This window comes from Prionailurus viverrinus, chromosome A3 (genome assembly GCF_022837055.1).
Source record: "Prionailurus viverrinus isolate Anna chromosome A3, UM_Priviv_1.0, whole genome shotgun sequence".
Lineage (NCBI taxonomy): Eukaryota > Metazoa > Chordata > Mammalia > Carnivora > Felidae > Prionailurus > Prionailurus viverrinus.
In genome coordinates, this window is record NC_062563.1 from 2,497,642 (window position 1) to 2,525,221 (window position 27,580).

The 27,580-nt window shown below is 60.3% G+C and overlaps 1 protein-coding gene across 1 annotated transcript in view; it reads right to left on the reverse strand.

Moving 5' to 3' along the window:
* CDH4 (cadherin 4) overlaps positions 1 to 26,194 on the reverse strand; it is a 537,076-nt gene extending 510,882 nt beyond the window's left edge. Inside the window, exons 1-4 of the mRNA XM_047852619.1 lie at positions 25,959 to 26,194; positions 25,446 to 25,872; positions 25,285 to 25,374; positions 24,156 to 24,267 (exon numbers count right to left, since the gene is read on the reverse strand). Of these exons, the coding sequence (XP_047708575.1) occupies positions 24,156 to 24,267; positions 25,285 to 25,374; positions 25,446 to 25,872; positions 25,959 to 26,194 (865 nt within the window). The remainder of the gene's footprint in view (positions 1 to 24,155; positions 24,268 to 25,284; positions 25,375 to 25,445; positions 25,873 to 25,958) is intronic.
* Between the last annotated feature and the right edge of the window lie 1,386 nt (positions 26,195 to 27,580).

The window sequence follows — 27,580 nt, forward strand, 5'->3', positions numbered from 1 at the left end:
CGCCTTCACCCGCGGTGGCCGCCGAGTCCTGCTTCCGTGTCACCTGTCCCTGCCGCCCGGGCCCGCGGTAGCCACAGCTGCACCTGTCGCCGGGCCGCGGGCAGCAGGGGGTTGCTGGACCAGCGGGATCATTAATTAGGAGCCGCTAGGCGCCCACCCCCTTTTGCAGGGGCTCCTGGCCGCTCTGGGCGGATGATGTGATCAGCGGGCAGCTCGCCTCCCCCCCCGCCAGGCCCCTGTGAGACCCGCCTAAGTGCCTGAGGGTCACCCAGGTCACCCCACAGTGCATGGCCACAACCTCCGACACCGGTGGGCAAGAGAATTAGGCTGTCAGTCAAGGGGGACAAATGTGATTTTTTCCGCTAAAAGAGGTTACCCAGTTCAACTCTGGGGGCCTGAACCAAAGATCAGGAAAATCCCATTTTCACGGATCAGCTAGGGACTGTGGCCACTCCACGCAAGGGGGTTTTTGTGGGAACACGTAACCAGAGAACTCCACCGAGGAACGCATTCTATTTGGGAAAAACAAAATCACGAGAATAAAAATATGCCCGAGGCTTCTCTCAACAAATGGATTTGGATAAATAGATTTTTTTTTTTTTAAGGCTGATCACTGTCCTTCCAAATCCTATTGGCTGCGATTTTCTTTCATCCTGTGAAACCCGATCTCATTGAAAACATGTGGCGCCCAAATGGTGTTTCACCATGGCTGGAGGAGCAAATGTGTACTTGTTTCCGGACAGACACGGCTCAGTGCCAAGTCACCTGCCCGTCCGGGCACCCGGGCATCTCAGCACAGCTCAGCTGCTGGACCATCTTTCCGAGCAGGTCGGGAAACCAAGGTCTGTCCTACGGTCATGCTTTCCTTGTGGGCTGCTAGGGGGGGGGGGGGGGGGGGGGCGGGGGTTTACCCAGTAAGCCTCACCCGCCGGGGCAGGGGCGTGCCGGACGCAAGGACAGACACGCAGGCCCAGAGGCACGCCCGGGTACCCAACGCACAGTTCTGGAAGCCGCCCCAGCGAGCGTGGGGAGGATGTGCAGGGAAGGCAGCTTCTCAAGCAACCTGGGAACCAAGCCCGTGGCGTCCACCCAACTGCAGGCTCTGACACGCACCAGATGCCCCGCAAGGGGGGGATCGCGCCGGGCGTCCCCGAGACTGCAGGCTGCTGTGGGAAACGAACACAGCTCACAACCCCCATCAGTCCCCTCAAGTGTCTTCGTTTTCACGGGCTACCGGGGGCTGAGCGACGACCATCCACCAGCAGGTGCGTGGCGAGGGCACACATTTCACTTCTGGACACCGAGGCCACCATGGCTCTCCCCCCAGGGTGCAGCTGAGAAGGCAGACTCCCAGAGGGTACACGGCATCAGGGCCACGGAGCGGGGGGGGGCGGAGAACCCCGGCATCCACGGCACGTGTGGAGATTCTGTGTCCCCTCTGAAGTGGCCGTCTTACCACACATCCAGTGTTCCGAGAGGCACCGTGGAGAAGTCGGACGTCAGCCGTGTTTAAAATGACGGGGCTGAACTTTTCCATCCTCCCAACTGGGCTGGCGGACGGTAAGCCTCGGGCAGATGTCAGTCACAGGGTGCAAGAAAACAAGCCCAGAGGACGTCTGAGTGTTCGCAAAGCAGTAACAGATGCAGTTCTGAAACTTGCCCGTAAACCAGTGAGAATGAACCCGTCAGATCCTTCCCTGCAAGCTGGCACACACATCCTTTCTCATTGTTTTATTTTAGGGTTTCAGTGTCTTGTGAACCAGACCAATATGCAGGGCTGTTAAGAAGCGTTTATACTGTCATATGTTTGTTTTCACAAAGTTGCCGAGCAGAAGTGTTTGCTCATAATTTCCCTCCTTGAGGAAAAGCATTAGCTACCAACCGCTCTTGGCTTGTGAACTGTAACCAGCAGCCCCTCCCACCTCAAGTGGGAAGGTTCTATCCGATCCGGAAGGTTCTATCAAGTCGTGCGCAGAATGGCTGGAAAGGCTGGCCTCGTAAAGTACCGCCGTGGGATGTCCAAGCGTCATTGGCCGCTGCACCCCTGCAGCAGGGCTCGAGGCCTGGGGGGAGCGCGCCCTCCCCGAGGGGCCCTGGGGCCACAGAACCCAGGCGGCTCCCACCCCCTGCTCTCCACGCAAAAGCCCTGGGAAGGAGACCACGGGCCACACGCACACAATCTGGTCAACATGCCATCAACCTGAACACCGGTCTCTAATCTCTCAGCGCCCTGCCGGGATGGTGGGCGGGTAAGGCGTCCACATCACTGCCGGGAACGGCTCCCTCGGGCTCTGTACGGCCGCCCCACTCTGCCCCCGGGCCCGTGCGACCCCACCGGCCGGGATGCACTAGTTGTGCCAGTTCACGGCCTTGGGAAGAGGAGCCGACAGAAGGGGTGAGGAGGGCGCGGGAGGGGAGCAGGCTTCCAGCCCCGGGACGCCCTCCCCGTGAGGGTGCACAGGGCCCTACGAGCACCTCCCGAGCAGGTGAGCTGAACAACAGCACCCCAGCCGTGCAGGCTTTCAGGGGAGTCGCGCCCGTTTCTCTAATGAGGCAGAACATTGACATTTGGATTCCACGTCTCTGGAGTAATCCTGTCCTTTCCTTATCTGGGATGAACAGAGCAAAAAGGAAGTGGGAAATTGGTTCATTCTTAACCCTAGATTTGCAGTTACAGGTCATTAAATTGGAAACTGAATACACTATCCATCAGCGGTTAATAATGTTTCATTTCCTTTATCTTTCGCCGTTACGGCCGTCGTTACGGCCGTCATTATCATCTGCCCAGCAGCGAGCGCTGGGCGGCGGGGCTGAGGGGGCAGGCCGGGCTCTCCACAGCTGCATCCCCGTGTCCTCTGCGTCCTCTCCAGCCGCTCGGGCCTTGGGGGCTGTGGCTTGCAGGCACGCGCCCCAGCCTCTGGCCCCAACGCCGGACCCACGCCGAGCTGCACTTACGCGGGCAGCCGTGCATTCAGCGTGACCTTGGCGACGCCGTCTCCGCTTGTTGGCCTCGGTTTCCTCATCTGTCCAATGGGCGGACAACACCACGGGTCATGTGCTTGCACGAACGCTACGCACCGATGCATTGGGAGCAAGAGGCCTCACCCAGGGCCCGTTCTCTCCCGCACGTTACAGAGAAGAGCAAAGCGGAAGCGGGGGGATCTGGCAGAGGAGTAGAAGGTGGGGCTGTGTGCCGCGTGGAATCCGGCCCACAGCCTGGAGTTGGGGCACACAGCACCCCTCTGCCCGCCAACTGTCCGTGGCTGCTTTTGTGCGACAAGGGCAGAGTCCGGCGCGCCCCGCCGTCCTCTGCCGACGCAGCCTCGATGACGACTGTGTCAGGCCCTCTACAGGTGGACGCCCTGGCTCCCCAAGCCGTTTAAACCCTGGACTCCAGGCCTTAGAAAGTTCCGCTGACTTTCAAAGAACCCGTGTGGGGGCTTCAGCCAATTTGGATGGGTTTTGCGCGCTCATTAATACAAACAAATGGCCCCTGGACAGACCGCATTCCAGCACCCGGGCAGGGCACACCTTAGGGACACCTTAGCACCTGCTACGCACTTAGGGATGACGATCACCGGGCACCTGCTAAGCACTTAGGGATGCTGGGAGGAAGTGATGAATCACGGGATTCGGCTCTGCTGTATGCTAACGAACTAGAATTTAAATAAGAATTTAAAAAAAAAAAAAGAATGCACCAAAACTACCTGAAAAAAATCACAAAACTCCCCAGAGGGGCGTCAGCAGCAACTGGGCTCGCAGAAGTGCACGGCCCTGTCGGCTGAAGACAGATGTCGGATTTCCCTGATGAATCTGCAGTTTGCGTAGACCACACCTATCGCCCCTGCTAGGAATGCTAACAGGCTCCGACGTGCAGTTTGCAAGAGAAAAAGAGGAGGGAAAGGCATATTTTTTGAGCACCCAGCCTCTCGACAGATGACGCCGGTCACCCCGGAACATGGCTTTAAAGGAACGGCCGCGGAAGGGCCCCTGGGCGTGAGGCGCAGGGACACGCGCATCCCCAGCATCCTCGCCGGGATGCAAATCAGCGTCACCTCCTAAACAAGCGGATCCTGAGCCGCACAAGGAACACGGCCTCTGAATAAGCAGTTCTGAGTTCCGCCCCTAGGGATTCGTCGTGAGGAAGTAACGAGAGACGGTCCGTAAGCTGGGTTTACAAAGACTCACCACGGCACAGATTCCAGCAGCAAAGATCCAGGGAAGTCCTGTCCCAGCACACGCACGTCACGTCCACACGTGTGCAAACACATGAGCACACCACACAACCACATGCTTGGGCACCTGCACACGGACACGTCACACGTGGACACCCACTTACACACCCACACAAAGCACGTGTGTGCACATACGAACACAAGCTACAGGTCTGCGTTAGATCGCACCCACGTGTGTGGCTGTGCACACACACCGGAGTCCCATGCACACTCACACACACTGCATGCATGCACATGCCTCTGGTATAAACAAAAACCTTTTAAAGGTCACGTAAAGTCAAGAGTAAGTATATCTAGGGGTGCCTGGGGGTTCAGTCGGTTAAGCCTCTGACTTCGGCTCAGGTCATGATCTCACCGTTCATGGGTTCGAGCCCCATGTCGGGCTCTGTGCTGACAGCTCGGAGCCTGGAGCCTGCTTCGGATTCTGTGTCTCCCTTTCTCTCTCTCTGCCCCTCCCCTGCTCAAGCTCTGTCTCTGTCTCTGTCTCTCTCTCTCTCTCTCTCTCAAAATAAACAATAAAAAAATAAAAAAGAAACCACCTTGTCTAAAGTGTGTTTGCAGAGGTGAATCCTTGCTCTGTTTCATCACTAATTATGCTCCCAAGTGGCCTCCACGCCAACCGTCTCGACTCCTCTGAAGCCTCTCTGCAGAGCAGCTGAGATTCTCGAAGGAACAAACACCAGAAGCGTGGCCGGAACCTGCTCAATCAACAGATGCAGCACGTCTGTCGCGTTTATCGTGTCGGCAGTCCACCTGGCGGAGCTGACGGGGGGGGGGGGGGGCAGGGGGGCCCGTGGCGGGTGCACAGGTCCGGGGTCAGTTCCCTTACGTGGGCTCCAAGCACACGGCCCCTTCGGCTTCGGCGCTGGCTGCATGGACGCCCCTCCCCCACGCGATTTATGGGGCCCACTTCCCGGAGGGGGTGACCGGGCACCCGAGGCTGCACACCGCTGCCTGGAACCCGGGGCATGAGGGAGAGCCCTGCCCGCCACAAACCCGGAGCAGGGAGGCCGACGGCTCGGAGCCACGTGTCCGAGGGGTGAGGACAGCGTGTGTCCTGGGTCTGCCCCATCTGCAGACCCTCGGGACCGTCGTTGCTTTTCTTGAAAACTCATGACTTGAGCGGGAAACGTTTCATCAGCACGGGACAGGCAGCCAGTGGCACTTACCGTCCAGAGCGATGGAACCACAGCCGCGTGAGACGGGGCCCGGACGCCGCTGCCCCCCACCCCTCGCTCAGGGGAAGGGAGAGGAGGTGGCACACTCGGGAAGGTCGTCCAGGCCCCCGGCCGCAGCCAGAGCGACGGGCGCACGCCTCACGCACGGACGCCACGCGCTGTGGTCTCCCCTCGGCCCCCTCGCGAGTCAGACCTCCGCTTCTGTTTTAATGGGCTCCTTGATTTTACGGAAGCACGTGTACTTAACAGGCCAATTTATATCAATGCCCAACATGGCGCTTATAAATAAGCACAGTAAAAACGAAGCAACGCCACTAAATCTCTGCTTCATACCTGCTGCTTGCTTTCTCGGTGAAAAATCGAGATCTGCAAGAACTGGGGCGTCCTGGTTCCGTCCTGAGGCCTGGGAGACAGCATGACAGGGTCTCTGTCGCTGCAGGACCCCCGGCCCAAACGCCGCGTGGGCCCTGGGAACCCCGACGTCCTCCAGACCTACCGCAGACGCCCCACCGCAGGAGACCATGCGGGGCCTGACTCCCTGGTCCTCAGGCACCGACAGCCCGCGTTTGGACAAAGTGCCGTTAAAACCCACTTGCCCACCTTCGTGGGCATTCCGCCTCCAAGTAAGGTTCCTTCTGCCCTGCTCACCTGCACCTTCCTGCACCTTCCCCCCACACCCCCTTTTCGAACCCAGCCCCAGGGAACGGCCACCCCACCCCACCCAGCCCCAGCCGTCAAGGCTCATGGCCAGTGGGAGGGTGGGGCCGTCGCCAGACCTGCCTCGCCAGTGGCTACCGATAGGCGTGGAGGTCTATTCTTTCACACCAGGCCCAGCCTTGACCTCCTGGAGTTTCGTCCTTGCAGCCACGGGCCCTAAGATGCCCCCCTTCCTTCCAACTACCTGTCTGCAAGGAGTGTCTGAACCTCCTGTTAGCGTGGGCCTCCACACAGCCGCCCTGTTACTGGAAACGGCATTAACCCGCCATCAAGCTCGGAGTCCGGCCTGGCAACCGGGGTGCTGGAGTCACAGAAGGTCACAAGACTGGAGGTTTTCACATCAGGGTTTGCACTGCTCACGTTTCTCGGGCACTAGCGGTGCAGCCCGAGTCTGTGTCCCCACAGGGCTTAGGCGAAGGCACCGCCCTCGAGGGACGCAGGCTCCCCGGTTCTCAGACCCCTCCCACAGTCTCCCTCCACCATCAGGGCGCCCCAGTCTAGTCTCAGGGGCAGGCTCTTTCTTCCACCCAGGAATCCAGCAACAGTGGGTGCCTGGCCCCTGCAGGTGCACGGGGAGGAGGGGAGGAGATCCAGCCGCTGACCTTCCCAGGCTGAGTCCCAAGGCAGCCCCATGGCAGCCGAAGCACCCTCCCCACGGGCAAGCGATCCTAGCCTCCAGTGGGGGCTCTGGAGAAGACCAGCCACCAGGGGTGAGGGGAGGTGGGAACCACTCAGGGAAGGAAAGCAGGGAAGAGGGATGAAGGGCCGAGCAGTGCTGGCCGAGAGGGAGGGAGGGAGTCAGGGAAGGTGGGACGGTCACACAGGCCCCACTGGGCAGGACACGCCCCATCACCTGCTCGGCGGCCAGCCCCAACTGGTCCCTCTGGGCCCAGCCTGCTCCAGGCCTGGGGGCACAGCAAGAGGCAGGTCTGGGAGCCCACGGGGCGGTGGAGGGCGGGCGACAGGCAAGAAAACACTGCCATCGGCTCTGGACAGCAGGGGAGAAGCAGAGGGGCTGGAGCACAGCTGGCCGCGGAGGCAGGGTGCCCAGCCCAGGAGGCGGCCCCGCAGAGGCCCCAGCACAACGGGAAGCGGGAGGCACGGGGCGCTCGCTTTTGCAGAGTCTCGGGCAGGGCAGGGCGAGGAGTGCTCGGGGCTTTGTGGCAGCCGCGGAGCACTGGGCCCTCCAGCTCGGCTTCCGAAGCTGGTTGTGGTGTTTCAGCAAAGGGTGCGTTTGAGAGCGACAGCTGAGAGGCAACAAGGCCCTGGGAGGCCACGCCCACCCGTGCCAGCCCCTGCCCACCTCCCGGAACGTTCCCGGACCTGCTCCTGGCCACAGTGTCTTAACTTTGGAGGGACAGCTCTTGGGAACAGCAGTCACGGCCTCGTGACTTCTCACCCTAGATGTAAAGGAACATGGGGCGGTCCTCCGAGGGAGGCAGGGGGCCAGAAAAGAGATCCCTGCCCGGGCCTCGACCCCGGGCTTTTGCAAGTCGCGGCATATCCACCGGCCTCGGCTGCTCCCAGGAAAGCTGCCAGTCGATCTTGAACCTCCACCAGGAAGGGTCCCTGCCGCCAGGATCTGAAGCCAACCCCCACTTGGGAAGTGAAATTCATCCCATCAGCACCTCCTTGATCACTGACCATGAGACTCTGGGGTACCGCTCTTTCCCGGAGGCCTCTGGCTCCCCACAGGCCCATCATCAGAGACCCCGCAAAGCCTCAACTCCATGCTTCTGAAGAACACAGAACATGCTTCGCAGCCCGTCCCCACTCCCTCCCAAATTCCCTTCCAAACTGCCTCCGTCTCTGATTCTGAACTCCTCCTCTGGAAACAATGATTCCGCCTTGCATGTTTCCCTGAGGGCTGGGCATCCCCTGCCCAGGAGCCGCCACCCACGAGTAACTGCAGGAGGTGATAACACTCACATCCCTGGCCCACGAGGAACACATCGTATCATTTCAACATCTACAGCGAGAACCTCCACAGCCCCAAAATACCGAAGCATCACCACCTCACCTGGGGAGGCCTCAGCTCGCCAAGACCGGGAGAAGAGTTGAATCAATAAAATGTTATCAGCCAAGCAGCTTGACTCCTGCACGTTGAGGCACGCAGACACCTCCAGATCGCCATTCCCTGAGGTCAACATAACTCTACAGACCTACCCAAAGCTCAGCAGCGGAAGGATCCTGGCAGACAGGGCGCCCTGGTGAAGGGTGGTGGTGGCAGGGAGGGAGACAAAGTCAAGTAATTTAAAAAATGAAGCCCCCTGGCCCCCAGGTGAGAGACCACCGCGTGCCTTGCCCATGCCGGGACCAGCCAAACAAACCGGGACTTAAAATTTACCAAAGGGCAGAGCCCATGTGCCTTTCTGCCGGGTTGTAACACAGGCCCTGAGTCAGAGAGGGGCACCAGGGGCTGAAATGTGCGGACCAGAGCTGGAGGAGTCATTCACCCCTGCCCCTCGTCCGCCAAGACTCTCGTGAGCCGTGCTGTGCACACAGCGCACAAAGAGAGAGGCTGTCCGGCCCTAATGCTCCCGGTGCAATCACCACCACCGTCACCCAATTATGCTCCGGACACCTGAAGCTAACGCGGTCCACAGAGGGCCGATTTCATTAGACTAAGACCCACTTGCCTTACTTTGCTTTGATAACGCCTTAATAAATACACCAAGCGAGCTCCAATACAGAGGTGCAGAATGAAAATACTTTGACTCTTCCATTTTATGTCTGTTCTTCTCTGGTCTTCATGCTTTCAAATTCTCATGCTTGTCAGTTCCAGCCTCTGCCCTTCCAAGAGGTGGGAGAAAGCTCACCTCCTTTCCCTGCAAAGATTCCTTCCCGGGAGGGGGGCTTCGCGGGTGACCCGCACGTCGGCCTCGCCCTCCAGCTCCCTAGCACACATGCTCCCCCACCTCTAGCTGTAACGCCATGCACACGCACACGCACACAGTGCAACCACACTCGGGCAGACGTGGAGGAGAGAACAGTAAACACTACATCATCACACACTTTAATAAAGCGGTGAGACAATGGAAGCAATTAATCTCACTTAGCTCAGGCGAAGCGATGGGAGTAGGCAGCAGAAGGGGGCTCCACAAAGAAACCGCACTTGAGGCGGGAGGCCCTGGAAGGTTCCCACCGATCACAGGGCAGCTGGAGGGGCAGCCAAAACAGAGGGGCAGAGGGAGGAAGGAAGGGCTGGCGAGTAACACTCGTTTCGGCATGTGGCTCAGTGCCCGCCCGAGGAAGGGGTGGGTGTGGCATGGGGAACAGGGGAAAGAGCACTGGAAACGTGCCACGGAGGGCTTAAGACCCTCTGGGATCCGTGGCCGACGGGCCAAAGAGGGCCGCAGCCGCTCTGGTATCCAGGAATCCGAAGATTCACAAGCGCTTCCGAAGCGAGACGTCCCCACCAAGCGCTAACCAGTTAACGGGGTGTCTTAACGCAGCGTGGCGTCTGGCTGGACCCCACGACTTTCTCTGTCCGACAGCCCCTGACCCCACTGCCGTCTCTGAGACGCTGTGACAGAGTATTAGCCCCAGTCTCCGTTATCCAGCATCCTGGGCCTCCGCGGACGCCCACCCCATCAAAACAGACGTGGCCGCAAGGGAAACAGCAGTGAGCGAGAGGGCCGGCGTGGACACCAGCCCCGTCACTGTCCGGCTGGCGAGAGGAAGATGGCCGGATTATGGGATCGCTCCGATCCACGGCGCAAGCGTGGCCTCTGGTTCTCCCTCCCTCAGTTCCCAGGCAGGACACCAGGATTAGCGCCTGGATCAGGAAAGCTCCCTACAGAGGAAGCTACCTACGCCGAGTCTAACCAAACACGTGCAATCTCAAAATCTGAGATCCCTGAAAAGCAAAAGGCAGAAGCACCTTGTCGGTACAGAGCGTCTGGAAATACGTTTAGTGCCCAACTGCACACACGCACCTGTGCCCCACGGTCCGGCCTAAGAGTTCAAACAGAAACCAGGCTTTGATTCACGCTCAGGAAAATAAAAAATACGTTAAGAGGAGGCGAGTCCAGCCGCTGGGAGAGGTTGGCTCTTCTGTGCCAAAAGACAGACACTGCGAGTTTCCCTAAACAGGTTATCATTTTAACATTGTAAAGCACTAGACTTCGTTTTTAAATAGCAGAACCACAATTATCTCCGCACGCCCGTATCGCCGCTCTGCAGAGCTCCTGTGTAACGAAGCAACTGTCAGCGATACGGGCAGGACGCACATGTCTGTGCCACGCTAGACGGCCAGCCTTATCAAAACCCAACTGCATTAATCCTTTCCTTACATCAAAAATCAAATAACTTTCTGGAGAGAGGCTCCCGTCTCACGAAGAGCGGTTCCACTGGGAGACGGTGAGCGGAGATTAACCGCACAATACGGTCGGAAATACATAGATAAGCGCCTGCCTCCTCCCCAGCCCCTGCTGAACACTCGGAACCCGGGACTCTTTCAGAAAGACACACACAAGTGTCCGCAGCCACACGCGGCCTCCCCGTCCCATCTGTCCTCCTCGAGACCGACCAAGAACTCTGGCAATAAACGAGACACGCGTCCGTGGCGCCATTTCCAACAACAGCAGTTTTAACCCGCGTGGCATTTAAGCAAGAAGGAAATAATGTTATTTCAAAACTGATAAGGGAGAAACGCAATAAAACAGTTCCTAGATAACCGCGGGGAGGGGATGCCTCCCTGATAAAATACCTTTCAGAGTGAGGGAACAATGTGCTTTTCTGCCTGCGCAGAGGGCACACTTCTGTCCTCCTCATCTTGGGAGTCGCCCCTGCTCCCCTGTGCTCACAGGAAGTGATTAATTAGAGCCTCCTTGAAGCGGCAACCTTAGAAAGCCACTGGGGAACTTCATCTGCACGTCACAGGATGCCATCCTCCCAGAATCCTCCTTTTGGAGCCCGACAACGGGGCCTATCTGCGGCAGTCCTGGGCACCCGCTCCAGGGCTCCCGGAGGACAGAGGCCTGGCTTAGAAAGGCCTCTCCTCTCGGCGCCTCTTCCCTAAAGGGAGGAGATGCCACCCGTGACCCAATTCCAAGCACGAGTGTGGTGTCCTGCTCCCAAGTCCCGTGCTCTCAGGCCGCTGCCGCCTTCCGCCCGCCCCCGGCCGTCAGCTCGCGCAAAGAAACCCAGGAGGGTCGGTCCCACAGTCCCCACCTGCCTCGGCCCAAACCCTGGCTTGTCGGTGTGAGACCCCAGCTCCCCTCACACCGTGACAGAGCCGCCCAGCTCGCATGGCACCTTCGCTCAGGCCCCTGGGGGGCGCGGGGAGCGGACGACCTCCGGGCCGAGGGTGCCGGGAAGTCACATCCCTATTTTAGGTTCGCGTGGCCTCACGCACCGGACGAGGGGGACAGGTGAGAGGCACTGATGCAACATCGGGTGAGCAGGGGAGACTTTCAGAATCCACACGCAGGCACGTGAGCCTCTTTGCTGCGGCCCGTTGTTATGAGATGCCAGAGCCAAGCCCGCGGCCCCGTGCCAGCCCCAAGGGGAATTTAATCCTGCTCACCAAGAAATTAGGAAGGCGGCCCGCTGGCCCCTCCATCACACTGATTCAGCGCAGCCGGACGTAAGGACTGTCTTCTGTCACTTAGGAGGAAGGGGTGCCCTTGTCAAGGGGCTCGACTTAACACAGAAGGTGCAGAGGATCCAAAGGGCACGGGGACAGTAACACACCAGGAGCGCTTCCTTCCCAGGCCGGCCCTACGGGTTTCCTCTAACTGCTCGGTCACCTGCTCTGCACACTCAGACTCGCGTCCAAGGAAGGCAAGCAGGACGGGAGAGGCGGGCAGACTAACCTGGGGAGGCCCTTGTTTTCCAGTCCCCCAATTTATCCCTGCGGAGCTCTAGAAAGCTCCCGAGTCTCTGTGCCCTGGAATTCCTACCTAAAAAGCGGAGACAGGCCCATTCTAGTTTTAGGGGCTGCCACAAAAGGCTGCCACTGTCACCGTGTTTAAAACCCAGAGACTCATAGGCAATACCACACTTACAGCATTTTCCAATGCAAGTCCCCAGAGCAGGGCCGGCTCAATGACCCACAAACACAGGGCAGGCTTAGCGAGGACTGAACGACCGCAGTAAAAATTCACCTGCAGTTTCCGGGACTAGGAGTCCGGGGCATTTATTTGTTCAACGTTTGAGCCAAAAATACCCGGGAGAAAGACTCCCCCTCTCTGGAGAAGCTTGTACCTGGCTTCTCCATCGCTCAACCACCAAGGAAAACACTTGAAGCTCCCACTACACTCCCCCCCCACCCCCATTTTCAAAGGATCCGAGACTTTAAATGGATTTCAAAGGCCCCTGTAATTCTGCCAGCATGACATTTTATGTCTTATAAGGTACTTTTATTAGCCAGGATTGTAGAAAATTGTCGTTTACCAGCCATTAACCTTTCAAGCATGTAACTATTTTTTTTTCCCCACGTGGAAGTCTAGCTCACACTTCTCTGCAGATCAATCCTGAAGCTGTCCAGCTCCTTTAAGGAAAAAAAAAATTCATTGAAAAGCCTCCCTGTTCTGAAGAAAACATTAAGTTCTGCAATTTCACAGACGTCTGATCGCAATTTTATCACCTTCAGCCCTTCCTGGCATTCTGTTTTTTATCTTAAGATATTAAGAGCTAGTTAAGACAAGTGATCTAACCCCTCCTTTGTACTGAGGGAACAGAGGGACAACTGGCACCACGGCCACACTCGAGTTAGCCTCTGACCCCGCGGGCGCGTCCCTGCTCCAGCGTCAAATACGACCTGACACGATCTGATCACCCCACAGCCCTGTTCCTAAACAACCACGGCGAATAACTCACATTCTCACTTGCCTCTCCAGGAGCCCAGAGCTCTCCAGAGCTTGAAGGAAGCCACGCCTTTGCTGACTGCATCTGAAACACACGCCCTCTGCCAACAGGTCTCTGGCCACACGTGAGAACGTCAAGAAGTCCCCACACAAAACCGCAGAAGCCCACCGGATGGAGCTGCCACCTCACAGAAAAGCTCCCGCCTCGAAGGCCGGCTGCCCGCATCTCGGGGCTCGACGCTCAAGGGGAGCGTCCGAGGTCCTCCGCCGCCGACCGAGGCGCCTGGAGAAGACAGGTGCCCGCGGCCCCAGGCGCCCCACCCCGCCCCCCGCTCATGCATCGGGAATGAGTCCGCTTCCTGCTGGGGCCTGGACGTGGGCTGCACCCCCCCAGCTTGGGGAAGGGAGAGAAGCAGGGCAGGGGGGCATACCGCGGGGCTGAGCAGGGCCAGCTGCACTGGCTGAGGCAGCAGCACCCGTGACCCGGGGCAGCTCAGCCGTGCCCTCAACAAGCCGCACCCTCAACAGGCCAGGTCTGCCTCCCGCTCGTTGTAGGTCCGCCTGCAGGGCCACCCAGACTCCCCCGCGAGCCCAGGGCTCCCATTCGTCTCCTCCCACGGCCAGTGCGACAGAGGGTCACGCAGGTCACAACATGCACCTGGGGTCACACAGCCGCCGACGGGGCACTGGGTCTGGACACCCCGAAGCCGAACAGTCCCGGCCCTCCCACCCGGAAAATCCGGGACCGCGGTGATGGTCGGGGCAGGGGGACGGCGTCAGGCGCCAGTGGGGGAGCGTGGACGCGGGACACCGAAGTGTCATGCGTCAGCAGGGGGGCTAGTGACGCGCCTGCCTCCCGGGGTCGGTTGCACAGATGCACGCGGTTGGCCCCGGGGAGGCGCCCAGCACAGAGCCCAGCTCAGAAGAGCCGCGGTCACCACACGAGAACGACCGTCCCACCGTGACGTGCCGGTGCTCGCCGAAGGGGGCTGCATGCGTGGCCCATCCTGTTCACGGCGCTCAGTAATCAAGCGCCCGCGGGCGTCCCTCCGACAGGCCAGCCCAGGCCCGCTCTCAGTACCTCGCTGAAGAATAAAAAAGAAAGGAAGAAGGGGGTCTTTCTCCCGGAAATCCCCTCCGAGTACAAAGCAGCCCGAGCGTCAGGACCGAGCCACCAAGTGGCTTACCCAGCAGCTCCGGCCACCAGAGGCAAACTCGGCCCCAGGGCCCAGCTGGGGCGCGACTTGGGGACCCCAGGCATCCTGCGTCCTCCCCTGGCGGGAACAGGCTGCCCACCCAGGCCCTGGAGGAGTCAGGACGGCCGGGCTGTGGGACCTGTGGCAGCAGACTCCCCGCGAGGTACCCGGGGCTCCCCGGCAACCGCTCAGGGTACCCTGCGACCATCCCCAGGGACACGGAGGCTGCCTCCAACGCAGCTGCAAAGGAGCAACAGCGACAGGGGCTGGGCCCTTGCAAACCGCCGAGCGGCTGCTCCAGGGCAAGCCGGCTCCCTCTGCTTTCGGAGGCGGCGAGCAGCCGGGCGGGAACACCCTCGGAACACGAGGAACGAGACACTCGGAGACGGAACTCACGCCTTTTTGCACCGGCTCGGCAAAGCAGCCCTGCGGGGAGGAGAGGCGCCTCGTACCCACGCCTCCCTGCCCGGGAGCAGGGGGAGCGAGCGGAGACATGCGCCATTCCCAAACGCACACCTGGAGAGTAACACGGTATTTACGACGCATCTACGCAATATCACCTGAGCTATCACCCTTGTTAAGATGGCATCTGACAAGGAAAGATGACGGGAGGAGAGCCAATGTCCCACATACATTTTAATTCCGATGGAACCCTCTGTGTCACGCTCTGGAACACGGAATGCTGTGTCACCGTGCTGAGGGGCCTCGTCTGCCGTCCTGGAGACACGGATGCTCACGGCCTTGTTCCAACCACCCCACCCCCCGAGGCACGCCTTCCGATGCGGGCTACCCCCCCCCCCCACCCACACACCCTCAGGGAGAACACAGTTCCTCACGAGGGATGCTGACCCCTGGGGTCCTGAACCCTCGAGACCCAAGGCCCTCAGGCTTTAATGAACATCAGCTTCCCCACAAGACACATCAAACAGGCAGAGGCCCAGGCCGCATCCCCAGGATTTCTGATGCGGTGGGTGTGGCAGTGTCCCAGGGCACCTGTAACAAATGATCACCAACTTGGTGGCTTCAAGCGACAAAAATGTATTCTCTTGGAGTTCTAGAAGCTAGAGTCCAAAGTCAAGGTGTGGGAAGGGCCCTTCCTGCCTCCCCTCCTGTGGCTTCTCCCCTGTGTCTCCTCTTCTAAGGACGCCTGTCACTGCATATAGCCCCCCCTCCCCCCGGATCATCCAGGATAATCTCATCTCAAGATCCTTACTTAATTATACCTGCGAGAGCCTTTCTCCAAACAAAATCAGCCACAGGTTCCAGGGAGATGTAGCTTGTGGGCCCCCACCATTCAACCCAGGCCGGAGGGTCTGGGAGGGGACCCGGGGCCTGCCAGGTTTCACAAGTGCCCCCCAGGCAGGTGGTTCCTCGGCCACAGGTGGACGTGCTAGCTCTCTGCTCTCCAGGTAAGGAAACTGAGGCCCAGGGAAGGGAGGGCACCCCAGCTCGGCCCCCCTCCCAAGAATGCCCCTGACTCTGAGCCTGTGCTCTTCTATGAGCCCTGCTATAAGCAGGAGCCCGGGGCCATGTGTTCGGCAAACAAGGGGTCCCCCCTCAGCTTTCCAGGCAGGTCGGTGTCAACAGTGTTCAAACTCACACTTGGGTGGAAAAACCAAAGCAAGACAAAAAACCCGACTTTCTTCCGAGTCAGGTGCACAGGCACACGCACGCGGTCCTGAGGAAAGACCCAGAAGGTAAGCCTCTCTCTGTCTGGTTCGGAGACAGACAGAGAAGGATCCTTCCCGGCAGACACAGATCTGCACACGCCCCACCCCAGGGCTGGAACTCAACTGCACTGTATCCAGACCAGGCCAGGAACGCCTCCCTCCGCACCCGTGGCTCCTGCTGGTCCCCTCCCATCCTCCGGGAGGACCGTCCTCCTAGAGACAAGGCGGGGACTGGCACTCTTCCGCCCGTGGATGTTTATCTGTCGCTGAAGGCTTACCTTAATCCTTCCCAAATCCCCACACACTGTCAGCGAGAAAACAGTGAAACCAAACAAGGCAACGTTGGCAGCAGCCAGACCGGAAGCTGCTCTGGGCTTGGGAGCCTCCGCTCACCCTTCACACCCTCGAGTGGCAAATCACATCTCAGGACCCACGAGGAAGCTGCCAAACAGGGTCCCAACTACGGACACAGCTACGGCAGGTGGGGGCCCCTGCCAAGAGGCAGGACTGGATGAGGGCTGCGTGGGGCGTCCAAGAGCCGGACCTCTTCACCCTGCCGCGTACCGGGTTTCCTCGGTCACCCTGGGCCCCCGCTTCCCCCGCGGTGAACTGCTGAGGACCCCTCGGAACCGCGCGAAGGAACATGAGGAGGGGATACACGTGGGAGCAGGAAACGACCGTGTGTCCCTCCTTCGTAACGCCTGCGGGAGGCCCCAGGGATGCCTGGAGTGTCGCCTCACATGCACACGGGTCTGTGCAGAAGCAACCTGGGGATGATTATGGATCTCGGGTCATTTTCCGGGTGAGCCCAAAGCCGTCACACGGGTCCTCCTAAGCAGAGGCGGGAGGCAGCCAGGTCAGAGGTGGTGATGGGAGCACAGGAGAAGGTACGGGCAGAGGTACCAGGGTGGCCGTGAGGTCAGAGCCTCCAGAAGGAATCAGCCCTGCCCGACCACCCCCCTGCAGACTGAAGCCCAGAGGACCGGCCCCTGTTGGAGTTCTGGTGTCCAGAACAGCGAGAAGATAAATTTGTGTCCGTGAAGCCACCAAATATGCGGATCAGTGGGCTACACTAAACTAACACGGTCCACGACCTAAGCGGACTCCTCCCTGGAGAAGTCGTGCGGGGGATGGAAAGTCACAGAGACCCCTGCACAGAACCTGGTGGGCCGGGGCGTGACCTACCAACACCCTGAGCCGGCAGGTGTCTCGAGGGCATTAAGTGAGAGGGCAGGTTAGCACGCGGGGGGAACACCCGGTTGAGGATAATCAACTAGGTTTGCTTTGTTTTGTCTTCTTTCCTGTAAGAAAGGAAGTCAGGGAGCCAACCTGAAACAGTGCCAGAGGCCACCAGGAGAGGGCAGCCTAGAGCGCGGGCAAAAAGTCACCCAAATTCTGAGCCTTCTGACAAAAGGAAAGGATTGCACCACCCCCGCTTGCAACAGGCCAGGCCCCCCTCTGAGGACGAAAACTCAGAGGCAAGCGCCCTGAGGTTTCACAAGAACACACGCGGGAGAACTTCGGACTCTCGACGCAAACAAACTCACATTAGGGCATTTTTTTTTTTTATGGTGAAATCCATTTTAAGTAAAGATTGTTCCTTCAGAAAGTCAGAATAATCAGGACATTCTCTGGAAAGACGAATGCTTGCTTGTTCACTTGTTCTCAAGTTCTCAAGTCATGATTAGTTCTGGCATCTGCTTCAGTATGCTGCAAAGAAAGGTGGGGGAGGAGGAGGAGAGGGGGGAGGGGAAGGGGGAGGGAGAAGGAGGGGAGGGGGAGGGGAAGGGGGAGGGAGAAGGAGGGGAGGGGGAGAGAGGGAAGAGGAGAGAGGGGAGGGGAAGGGGGAGAGAAGAGAAGAGGTGAGGGGGAGGTGAGGGAGAGAGAGGGGAAGGGGATGGGATAGGGGGAGGGGGGAGGGGGGAGGGGGGAGGGGAGGGGATAGGCCTGGAAACCTAAAATGGGAGGCCCCTGCAAACACCTGGGACCCCAGACCCAGGGTAGAAAGGACCACGGCAGATGGAAGGCACACACATCCGGCCAGGAGAAAGTGCCAGAAACCTCCTTCAAGCCATGGTCTGTGGCCCCCCTGGCGGTCCACGATCGTAGGCCTCCTCACTGTCCCCAGTGCCCGCGTCACCCATGTCCAGCTTCCAGGCTGCAGGCCTCGCCTGGGGGGTCTCTCCCGGCCTCCCCCAGTGCTGGCAGGGCTCAGAGCCCCCTGAGCATATGCCCTGGGTCGTCTGCTACGTGCCCAGAATTGAAGACTCCTGTTGGCCTCACGGAATCCTGGCTCTGCTGATCCTGGGGCCGGTTCTGCAAACCCAAGGTGTCCACAGAGTTTGGACCCACTTCAGATGAGCCCTCACACATCAGTGACGCCCGCCCAGCACCTCCTGATACACTGGGCTTCTGTTTGTTGCAAACGTCCAAAACGGGAAACAATTAGCACGTCTGAATGCTTGATAATTACTAATTTTCTGACGGTGCCCGGAACATCTGGGCTTTGCTATGTGCACGTGACCTTAGCGCTCCGGAACCATCTTTGCGCACGGTACGTGAGAGATGTAAATGAGCTACAAGTGTGGGTCTGGACAGACAGGGAAGGCACAGCAGATCAGCGCTTTCTAGCCAAGCTCCCGACTTGGGTCTTTGGCTTCTGATCCACGAAACGGGACCAGTGCTACTCATGGGCAGAGCTTTCGTGAGGATCACAAGGGCGGTGTCCGCGGAGGCTGGCAGGCAGCGTGGCCCGAACTCCGTGTTGTTACGGGACAATCACACAAGGCCTCCCGTTTCCTCATCTCGAGAGGCCGCTAGAATACGCGGTTCTGAACCTCAAAACCTTCACCTTTAAGCCACAGCTTCCATGAGTGCATCATCCTCACGTCTAACTGGTGTGTGAGCTCTCAGCACTGAGGGTTTTGATTTGGTGACAGGTGATTATACACACGGGGCAGAAGTCAGAAGACAGGAACTCCTGACACACTGCCTCAGGGACCCGGTGCGCAGCACCCAGTCGGGCCACGAGAGCCGCGCCCACGGGGGCGGAGCTCACCGTCGGGGCGCAGTCCTGCTCTGCGCCTACTCACCTCCACCTAGTGGAGACCAAGGTTCCCCAGAGCCGGTCGATACTGCGGACAGAGACGAAGTCCCAATGCCCGCTCTCCTGGATGAGGACGGCTAAGAGAGCCCACGGAGACTGTGCACTCCACGATGGGAGGGGCAGACACGTAAGGACTCATCCACATCCTGGCCACGGACTCGAACGTGGGGCCCGTTCATTTCATCTGGCCAGCAAATACTTACTGAGTGCCCACGGCATGCTCTCGGCTAGGCATGGGTACTAGCCAGGCCACTAAAGAGAGACGGAAATCAGGGCCCAAGGAACAAAAACTGAGCAGAAGGACCCCAAAACCTGGGCACAAGTCAGAGGATGAAATGTACTCCAAGCTTCCAGAGACAAGGACAGGCACTAGCTAGGGTGCACTGTTTCCCTAAATTAGGAACTGCGTTCGGTCACGTACGGCAAGAAACTCAACTGCGGTGTGTTAGCCTCATTCTTCTCATCTCTTGGGGGGCAACGAGCCCACGGGTTATCTGGATGCCCTTCAAGGACGCCACCTAGGATCCAGTTCCTGCTCTGCCGTCCTCACAGTCACAAGATGGTTGCTCTGCCTCAGACATCGCATCTGTCTTCCAGGCAGGAGAAGGAGGTAAAAAGCAAAAGGCAGAAGGAGTGGCCAGCCGAATCTGTTCCTCTTTACCAGGAAGAAAAGCGAACAGAGCCACACAAAACCCCCTTCCCAGAAGCATCACCTAGCAGCATACCCTAATGAGGCCCCACGGCTTGAACCGCCACCTTGGTGTGAGGGCGTCCACCGGCTGTGTGAGCATCTTATTTTTTTAAAAAAAATTTTTTTTTAGCGTTTATTTATTTCTGAGACAGAGAGAGACAGAGCATGAACGGGGGAGGGTCACAGAGAGAGGGAGACACAGAATCTGAAACAGGCTCCAGGCTCTGAGCTGTCAGCACAGAGCCCGACGCAGGGCTCGAACCCACGGACCATGAGATCGTGACCTGAGCCGAAGTCGGACGCTTAACCGACCGAGCCACCCAGGCGCCCCTATGTGAGCATCTTAAACAGGACTCCGCGTACGCCAGGCAGGTGGGTACAGAAGGGGCGTCGCCGAGGAAGAGGGTGAGGCGGTGCTGGCCGGGCAGCCGCTCCTGCCGCTTCGAAGCGCATGTGGCTGGGGGGTCACCAGCGCCATTTACCCGCTCGCTCACGGCAGCTCCCGCCCCCCGCGACTTAACCAGGGCGCCCCAGACGTGCCAGGGCGTCGGCGCTCTCGGGCTCCTTTGTTACTTCTTCATCCGAGACGAAAGCCCGCACGCGGCCCACACGCACGCCGGGCACGAAGCTGGGGGCTGGGTAGGCGGGAGGGCTCGCTTACCTTCTCACGCGCGCCTGGGGCTGCCTTCTGCCCCGGCAGGAGCGACCTGTCCACACGGAGGGCACAGGGCGGCTATTTTCCACGTCCTCGTCCAGAGGAGATAAGGGTACGCGTGGCCGCACCGATCACATCGTGGCAAATGCTCGCTTGCTGACCGCAAACGCCTGCACTTGGACAGTCTGGGACCGTCCCGCCCTCTCCCGCCTGGTTTGCAAAGGAGTCGCTCATCCCACGACGCGGCAGGTAGGGCGCCGGCAGCGGATGTCGCTGCTTGTCTCCCTGCGTCCACCCCTCCCTTCCTCCTTCCGAAAACAGAATCCCACTCACTCCGAGGTCACGGCTCTACCAGGTGGGGGATTGTAACAGCGCTAACCCAGATACGGCGACACAGCCCTCTCCTTCCCAGTGTCCCCACCCCTCGCGGCTGGGAGCGGCGGGTGACCAAGCTCCAGCGGACCAGAACAGCGAGCCACCTGACAAAGTGCTTGCTTTCCCGGTACAGGGAAGGGATGCAGACGGTGCTACCCCCTCCTCGCTTCATCCTGCTCCAAACTCACGTGCGATGCCCGGAGCCGCAGCAGCCAGTTTACAACGATGAGGCAATAAACCGAACTGACAAAGTAAAGACGGCAGGGTTAAACCAGGCAAGTGATGACGCCGCTGATAAGCCGCCGCCCCAGCCCTCGACCATCTCTCTCCTCCTTCTGAACATCCTGAAATGATCTAAAATAGTAAACCGGAGTGACAGGCTGCGGCCCTCATGAAATTTCCGGTTTAGGTTAAGAGAGATGACCGAGCAGAGAACGGAAGTCCTCCGATGAGGGAGCAGAGTGTGGCCCGGGGTGCACACGACGGCCCCACGCTCACGCAGGAGGGGAACACAACGGCTCGTCATCGAAGCAGGCTCCTCTTTGCCGTGTCACTTGAGCCCGCTTCCCCTAGGTAAGGCCCAGACCCCTCTGAAGGTTTCTACTCACACACCGCCTCTTTTCCAGCACCCGGAGGAGACAGGACCCGTGCGTCGTGGGTCCCTGCCACACATCCTGTCACCCTCCCATCCTCGGGCGGAGCCGCTCTGGGTTTTCCAGAACTCTGCCCGCCACAACAGAGCAATGCAGGTCACTGCATCAGCTGCGGCCTCCTCAGCAGGGCTGACCGTTAATTATTAACAAAGCAGAGAAAAAGACACCGGCTCGGCAACCGGCCCCCGCTCAACCAGGGCTCCCAGAACGTTCCATCTGGGCCCAGGGAGAAACCGCTCAACCAACCTACTGTGGGTATTAGCATGCACCGGTGATGGCGGCCGTAGTGAACTACCTTGAAAACAAAACCTCAGCTAAGAGCCCATGTGACCACCCACACGTGCTTGCCGGAAAAAGCAGAAACAGGAGACAGAACTCGGAGGGGATCTAGGGATCTAGGAACCAGCAGGGCACTCGTCCCACAGAACGTTCTGCTGGTCCAAAGGTCCACAGTACCATAGTATTTGCTATCCTATTGGGGAAAACTATTTTAAGCCTAATTAGCATCAAATTTTTAGAACGGAAATGCTTTTCATTTAGACATAAAACAAAATGCCACGACATTTCTTCCATCCACTTATCATAAATAAGTTAATTGCCATGTAACAAATCGCTCCTTCTGGAATCTGGAGGTTCGGGGCTGCTGGTAAGCTGACTCAGGCGGAGAAGGAGCCACCGAGCAGTCGTTAATGGCTTACGGCGTACTTACAATACAATGGGGACGCCGTGAGGCTTTGCTCGTCAAATGAAGGTTAAGCTCTCTCTCCGTTGGAGTAACTCAATTATAAGGAGTCATTATCGGCTTAACCTGATTCCTACCAGAATAACAGAAGTGTTGTGCCATTATCTTATCTTGGACCCACACATCTTCACTGCAGTCTTGTCACTTGCAAAGTTTGTACACAGAGACATTTTTATCTGTCCTGGTTTGAATGTATGTCAGCGTTGGCTTTTGCTTCCGTATCTGCAACAATTATTTCTGAGACAGAAAACATCTCTCTGTCCCTGAGAACGGCGTGGTGGAGGGGGACGGAGGCAGGTGCAGGAGAACCAGGGCAGCTCCAGCCTACCCCCGAGGAGGGGAGGAGCAGGCCCCGGTGACTGGGACACAGCCCCCCTCCACCTGGGCTGCGCTGGGCCACATCTCAGGTACGAGGAAGGGCCCAGAAAATGAGTCCCGCATCCACAAAGCCTGTCTGCTGGCCCCAGGTCGCCTACCATGGTGGGCTCTTCGCCCCACGCTGGGTAAAAACCATCTGGGCTCACGGGCCAGGCCAACATTCAGCCAGCGATCGTGACTTCCCCACCACGCGGGCCAAGAGCGGAGGGGCCAGCTCTCCACCAGGGGGGAGACCAGACGCCTGTTAGAAATCCCACGTTTCATCACAAGAGGTCTGAGATTCTGCCACTCTTCTGCGGTAGGTAGTACTTATTACTAACACAGAGGCCTTCTTTCTGAAATTCCTGGGTCAAAGTGAAACTCCAAGATCCCATCAGGTGTGGCTCCTTGCCCAGAGAGGCACAAGAAGCCAGCTTCCAGATCAGCACACGGGGGCACCACAGCGTCCCTGTTGTGTGCAACAGGACAATGCACTGAGGAAGAACGTTCCAGGCCTTCCCTGAGGGCACACAGGGACGCTCGGGAGACCAATCCATCCTGAAAGAGGGTCTACCCTCTCGAATTCTGAAATGACACGCGCGGCACGTTCACAGAGCACCTCCTAAGGCTCTCACCACATATGCCTACTCATGTAACACGCCCATTCTGCTTCAGGGCAACTGGCGCGGATTTTGGGGGGGAGGGAGGCTGGGTAATCCACGGAAAGGCTCCACAGATGATGCCCTTAGCAGGTCAACGCAGATGACAACAAACAGGTGAGGGAAGCTGCCCTCAGCCCCAGATAAAAATCCCGTTCACGTAACCGAGAACAAACAAGATAAGTGACCGAGCTCTGTCCCCGAGGAAGAGAATCCGAAAAACCCCCACCACCGCCCCCCTAAGGAGCTGCTGTCAGCTCTTGAGAATCTGAGATTCCCTGAAACCCAAAGCTGGGGAGAAAGTCAGCGCTATGAGGATTATTTAGTCGTGAGTGCTGAAATTTAGCTCTGAAGCCTTATCCAAAGTTTGCTCCCTCCGTCACTCCGAAACCGGCTAAAAGCTGCTGCTTCTGGGAAGGCGCTCAGCCACGGTGTTCGCGGTAGGACTTGGAAACCTCACAAGGAAGGCCTGATTGATCTCCCCTCCCGTACACATGGGAAGTTTAATTAGTTTGTCTCGAAAGGGAAACGGATCAACATACAGAATGATCTCCTGTCTCTTGACTTTTGAAGCTGCCTCTGACGTTCCCATCACAAACGTGGATATAATCCTACAATTACGATAAAGCTAATTGGTAGTTCCCTCCTGCATGTGTGTTTTCGTGTTATCAGTGGGGTAGTAATGAAAATGAATACCACATTTGTGAACAGAACGTCTGTGGGTTTATTTACCGCATTTCCAACAACATCGTCTGCTTTATCATGCATTTCAAAGCAGGGATAATTTAAGAATCCAGAATTTCATACATAAAAATACTTAGCAAGAAAGTCTCTCTCTCTGCACATTATTTGGGTGACGTTACATCCGAATTCCAATTTGTTGCCCAGGAAATGATTCACCTCACTCAAAAATGACAGGCATTCTGAATCATTCACCTGGGATGCAAAATGCCTTTGAGGTCCACGGAGGGACACCTCATGGACCTCACAACCATCATTTGGCAGACAGCCTGCCTCAAAGACAGCCCCGACCCGCCTTTTCCACGGAAAGGTCTCCCCAGTCCAGAACACAGCGTGCGATTTCTTCCCACCCTCCACGCCCCCCCTACCTTTGAGAAGCTTCTCTCCTTCCAGAATATTCTCCGAGATTAGTGCCGTGTAGTCTTCTTCGGAGAATCCAGCCTTGCAGGTCTCCCGGGCTGTAAGATCCCCATTATGGGCCTGAGAACAGAAAGAAAAGAGGTCAGGACAAATGTGAAGTTGGCAGAAATTTAATCCAACCCCTTGTTTCTCAGTGGCTGCCGCAGGCAGGGTCTGGCCTCTGGCTATGACAGAACCACCTGAGCCACAGCCTTCCCCCCAAGCTCCCCTGCTTCCGTGCTCTCAGGGACTCACCTGGTCCAACAGCACCCTCCTGGGGGGATTCCGTCCCAGACCCCACGGAAGCCCGGAACCGCCCAGCACCCAACCCCATATAAACTCGGTATAAACCGCTTTTTCCTCGACACACACCCCCCAGTCGAGCGCGGTTTATAAACCGGGCGCAGTGGGAGATTATCAATAACGATGTTTGAAACAGAGCACTTGTGACGTGTCCTGTGACTGTGGTCTCTCTCCGGGGCACCTTCCTGTCCTGGGCTCACCCTCCTCGTGCCCAGGTGACGGGAGGAGATGCCCTGCGCCATGGGATGGACGTCACGTGAAGGACGCGGCGTGATGCAGCGCCAGGCTGCACCTGACCTTCTGACCTCGAGTCAAGGGGAGGGTCCTCTGCTTCCCGCGCGGAAGCTGGCGGGAGCCCAGCGCTGGTGAGGGGGTAACTGCTGGATGGGCCTGGGCACAGGGGTGCAGGCGGGGAGGAGGGCCAGCGGATGGCAGGGCTGCGGGCCTCGGAGGGCCTCTCTGTCCCCGCAGAAAGCAACGTCTGAGGAGTGTCCGAAGGCAGCCGAGGAAGCCACAGAGAGGAGGGAGGTGCAGCCAGCGGAGGCCCTCTCGGCCACCGCCCCTCGGGGCCCCAGAGCTGGGCTTCTGTCTTCTCTGTGGGTCCCCAGAGAGGGAGGCGGCGGCAGAGCAAGAGAGGAGGTCCTCCCAGAGGCGGCTCAGCGCTGGGCAAGGAGGGAGGCTCCCGACGACGCGGCTCCACCCTCCAGCCCTGGCACCTCCACTGGGCTGGACACTTGTCCGCCCGTGGAGCCCCCATCTCTGGCCCAAACGGGCGAGACAGCTGCCCTGACTGACCTGAAAGGGTGGGTGTCCTCGGGTCTTGCCCAGCGGGAGGGGCTGGGGGGCGGGCGGGGAGTCCCCCGGCCAGGCTGCGGGGGACAGCAGCTACAGGTCAGCCTCGAGCGGAGGGGAACCGTCGAAGAGACGGCGCGCGCGGCAGGACGCTGGGCCCAGACGTCGGAGCGCCGCGGCCCCGCTCCCCCGGCCAGCGCTCGCCGGCAGCAGGGGCGCAGCCCGCGGTCGTGGCTTCGCGGGGCCGCCGAGCGGAACGCGCCTCCCGCCGCGGCGCCCGCTCCAGCCCCGCGCGCCGCCGCCGCCCGCCCGCCGGGCTCCGGCACCGCGCCGCCGGCCCGGACGCGGACGCCCTCCCCACAAAGCGCCGAGGGGAGAGCGAGGGGCGCGGGCTCGTTCCTTGGGAAAGCTCCAAGCCGCGGCTCCGCTCCTCGGGAACCGAGCTCCACAGAGGACCGGAACCCCGGGGGCGAACTCGCCCGGGAAAGTTTCGCCCCGCCCGGACGAGTGGCGAGCGCAGCCGGAGCGCCCCGCAGCCTCCGAGCGGGCCTGGGGGCGCCGCACTTGTTTATTTCGGAGGCTGCAACCGCGCTGCCCGGAGGAGCAGCGAGGCCGATCGGCCACGAGAGGGGGTTCCTGCAACTCCCGCGGCCCCGCCGCCTCCCCAGGGGCGCCACCCGGCGCAGCCCCGCACGCCGCCCCCGGGGCCTGCACCCGCCGCGCACAGCCGGTCTGGGGGCCGAGCTCGCGGACTCGGAGGGAAGGAGGCGGGCGCCCGGACCGCGCTCCCGGGCACGCTCACCCCGCGCCCGCCTGACTTCCCGGCCCCGCTCCGAGCGGCGAGGGCCCCGCCGGACACCGGCTCCAGCCGCGCCTGGGGGACTCCGCGGCGAAGGTGCCCCGCGGTCCACATCCGCCGCCCACCCGCAGCCGCGGTCTGGGTCAGCACCCGGAAGCCCAGCACGGAGGAGGCGCCGCGCCGCGAGACCCCGGCCCCCGGCACGGGGCGGCGAGACCGGGTGTCCCCAGCACCCTGGTTCTTCGCCTGCTGCCGCCGGCTCCCCCGCCCGCAGTCCCGGCCCGGGCTGGGCTCGCCAACTCCGGAGGCGCGCGGCTCCCGGGCGATGGAGGGCGCGCCGGCTCCGCCAGCGGGCAGCCTGCCCAGGCGCGGGAGAGCCGAGCTCCGAGCGGCGGCCGCGGACCTGGGGCGGCCGAGGGATGCTTGGCGGGTCCCGCTTCGGGCAGAGCTCTCTGGGCCCTCCACCCACCCGCACCGCACCCCGCTCCGCACCACGGCTCGCCTCTGCCCCGGCGGCTCCCCGCTCCTGCCGGCCGCGGGCGGCTTCGCGGAGCGCGGGAGCCTCTGGATGCAGCGGTGCGCGCGGCGGGGGCGCCCGGGAGAGCCCCTCCGGGCGAGTGCGCGCCCCGCCGGCTCCGGGGGCGGCCCCGCGGTGCCCGGGGCTTCCGAGCGGCCGGGACGCCAGGCGGCAACTTACCCGGAGCGCGCCGGAGAGCGAGAGCAGCACGAGGAGCACGCCGGAGCCCGCGGTCATCTTCCCGCCGCGCCGCGCCCCGGCGCCCGCCCGGAGCCCGGCGCCCGGAGCCCGCTCCCGGCCGCCGCCGCCGCCGCTGCCGCCGCCCCGATCGCGCAGCTCCGATGGCCGCCGCCGCCGCCGCCGCCGCCGCCGCCGCTCGATCGGGCCCCGCGCCTCCAGCCCGGCCGCGCCGCCGCGATCGCCGCCCGGCTCCGGGAGCCAGGCCAAGTCGGCCGGCGGCGCGCTCCCTCGGGCCGGTGCGTCCGCCGGCCTCGCAGCCGCCCGCGCCTCTGTTCCGCGCGCTCCGAACTGCAGGTGAAGCCGCGCGGCCGCCCCGCCGAGGCCCCGCCCCGAGCCCGGCCCCTGCGCTCGCTCGGCCTGACGCGGGCCTTAAAGGCGCCGCGCCCCCCGCGCCGCGCCCGCGCCCGGCGCCTCCTCCCCGCGCCCCCGCCCCCCACGGCGGGGCGTCCGAGCCCGGGTCGGGGGAGGGGAGGAGGGCGGGGACCTGAGGACTGAAGGAGGCACAGAGTCTCCCCTCGCCCCACCCCCACATACCCTGGGCGCCCCCTCTGGATGGGGAGCCCCTGCTGCTCAGGCCAACTTCCTGCCCGGCCCACGGTGGGAGGGCGCTCCCCTTCTGTTCTCCACGTTTAGGGTGTCTTCGCACCGACTCCCGCGGCCCGGGCCCACCTCACGAGGGGCCTTGCACCCACGCTCGGCGGGCAGGAGTCAGCCCCGAGAGACCAGGCGGGCCTTAGCGAGGG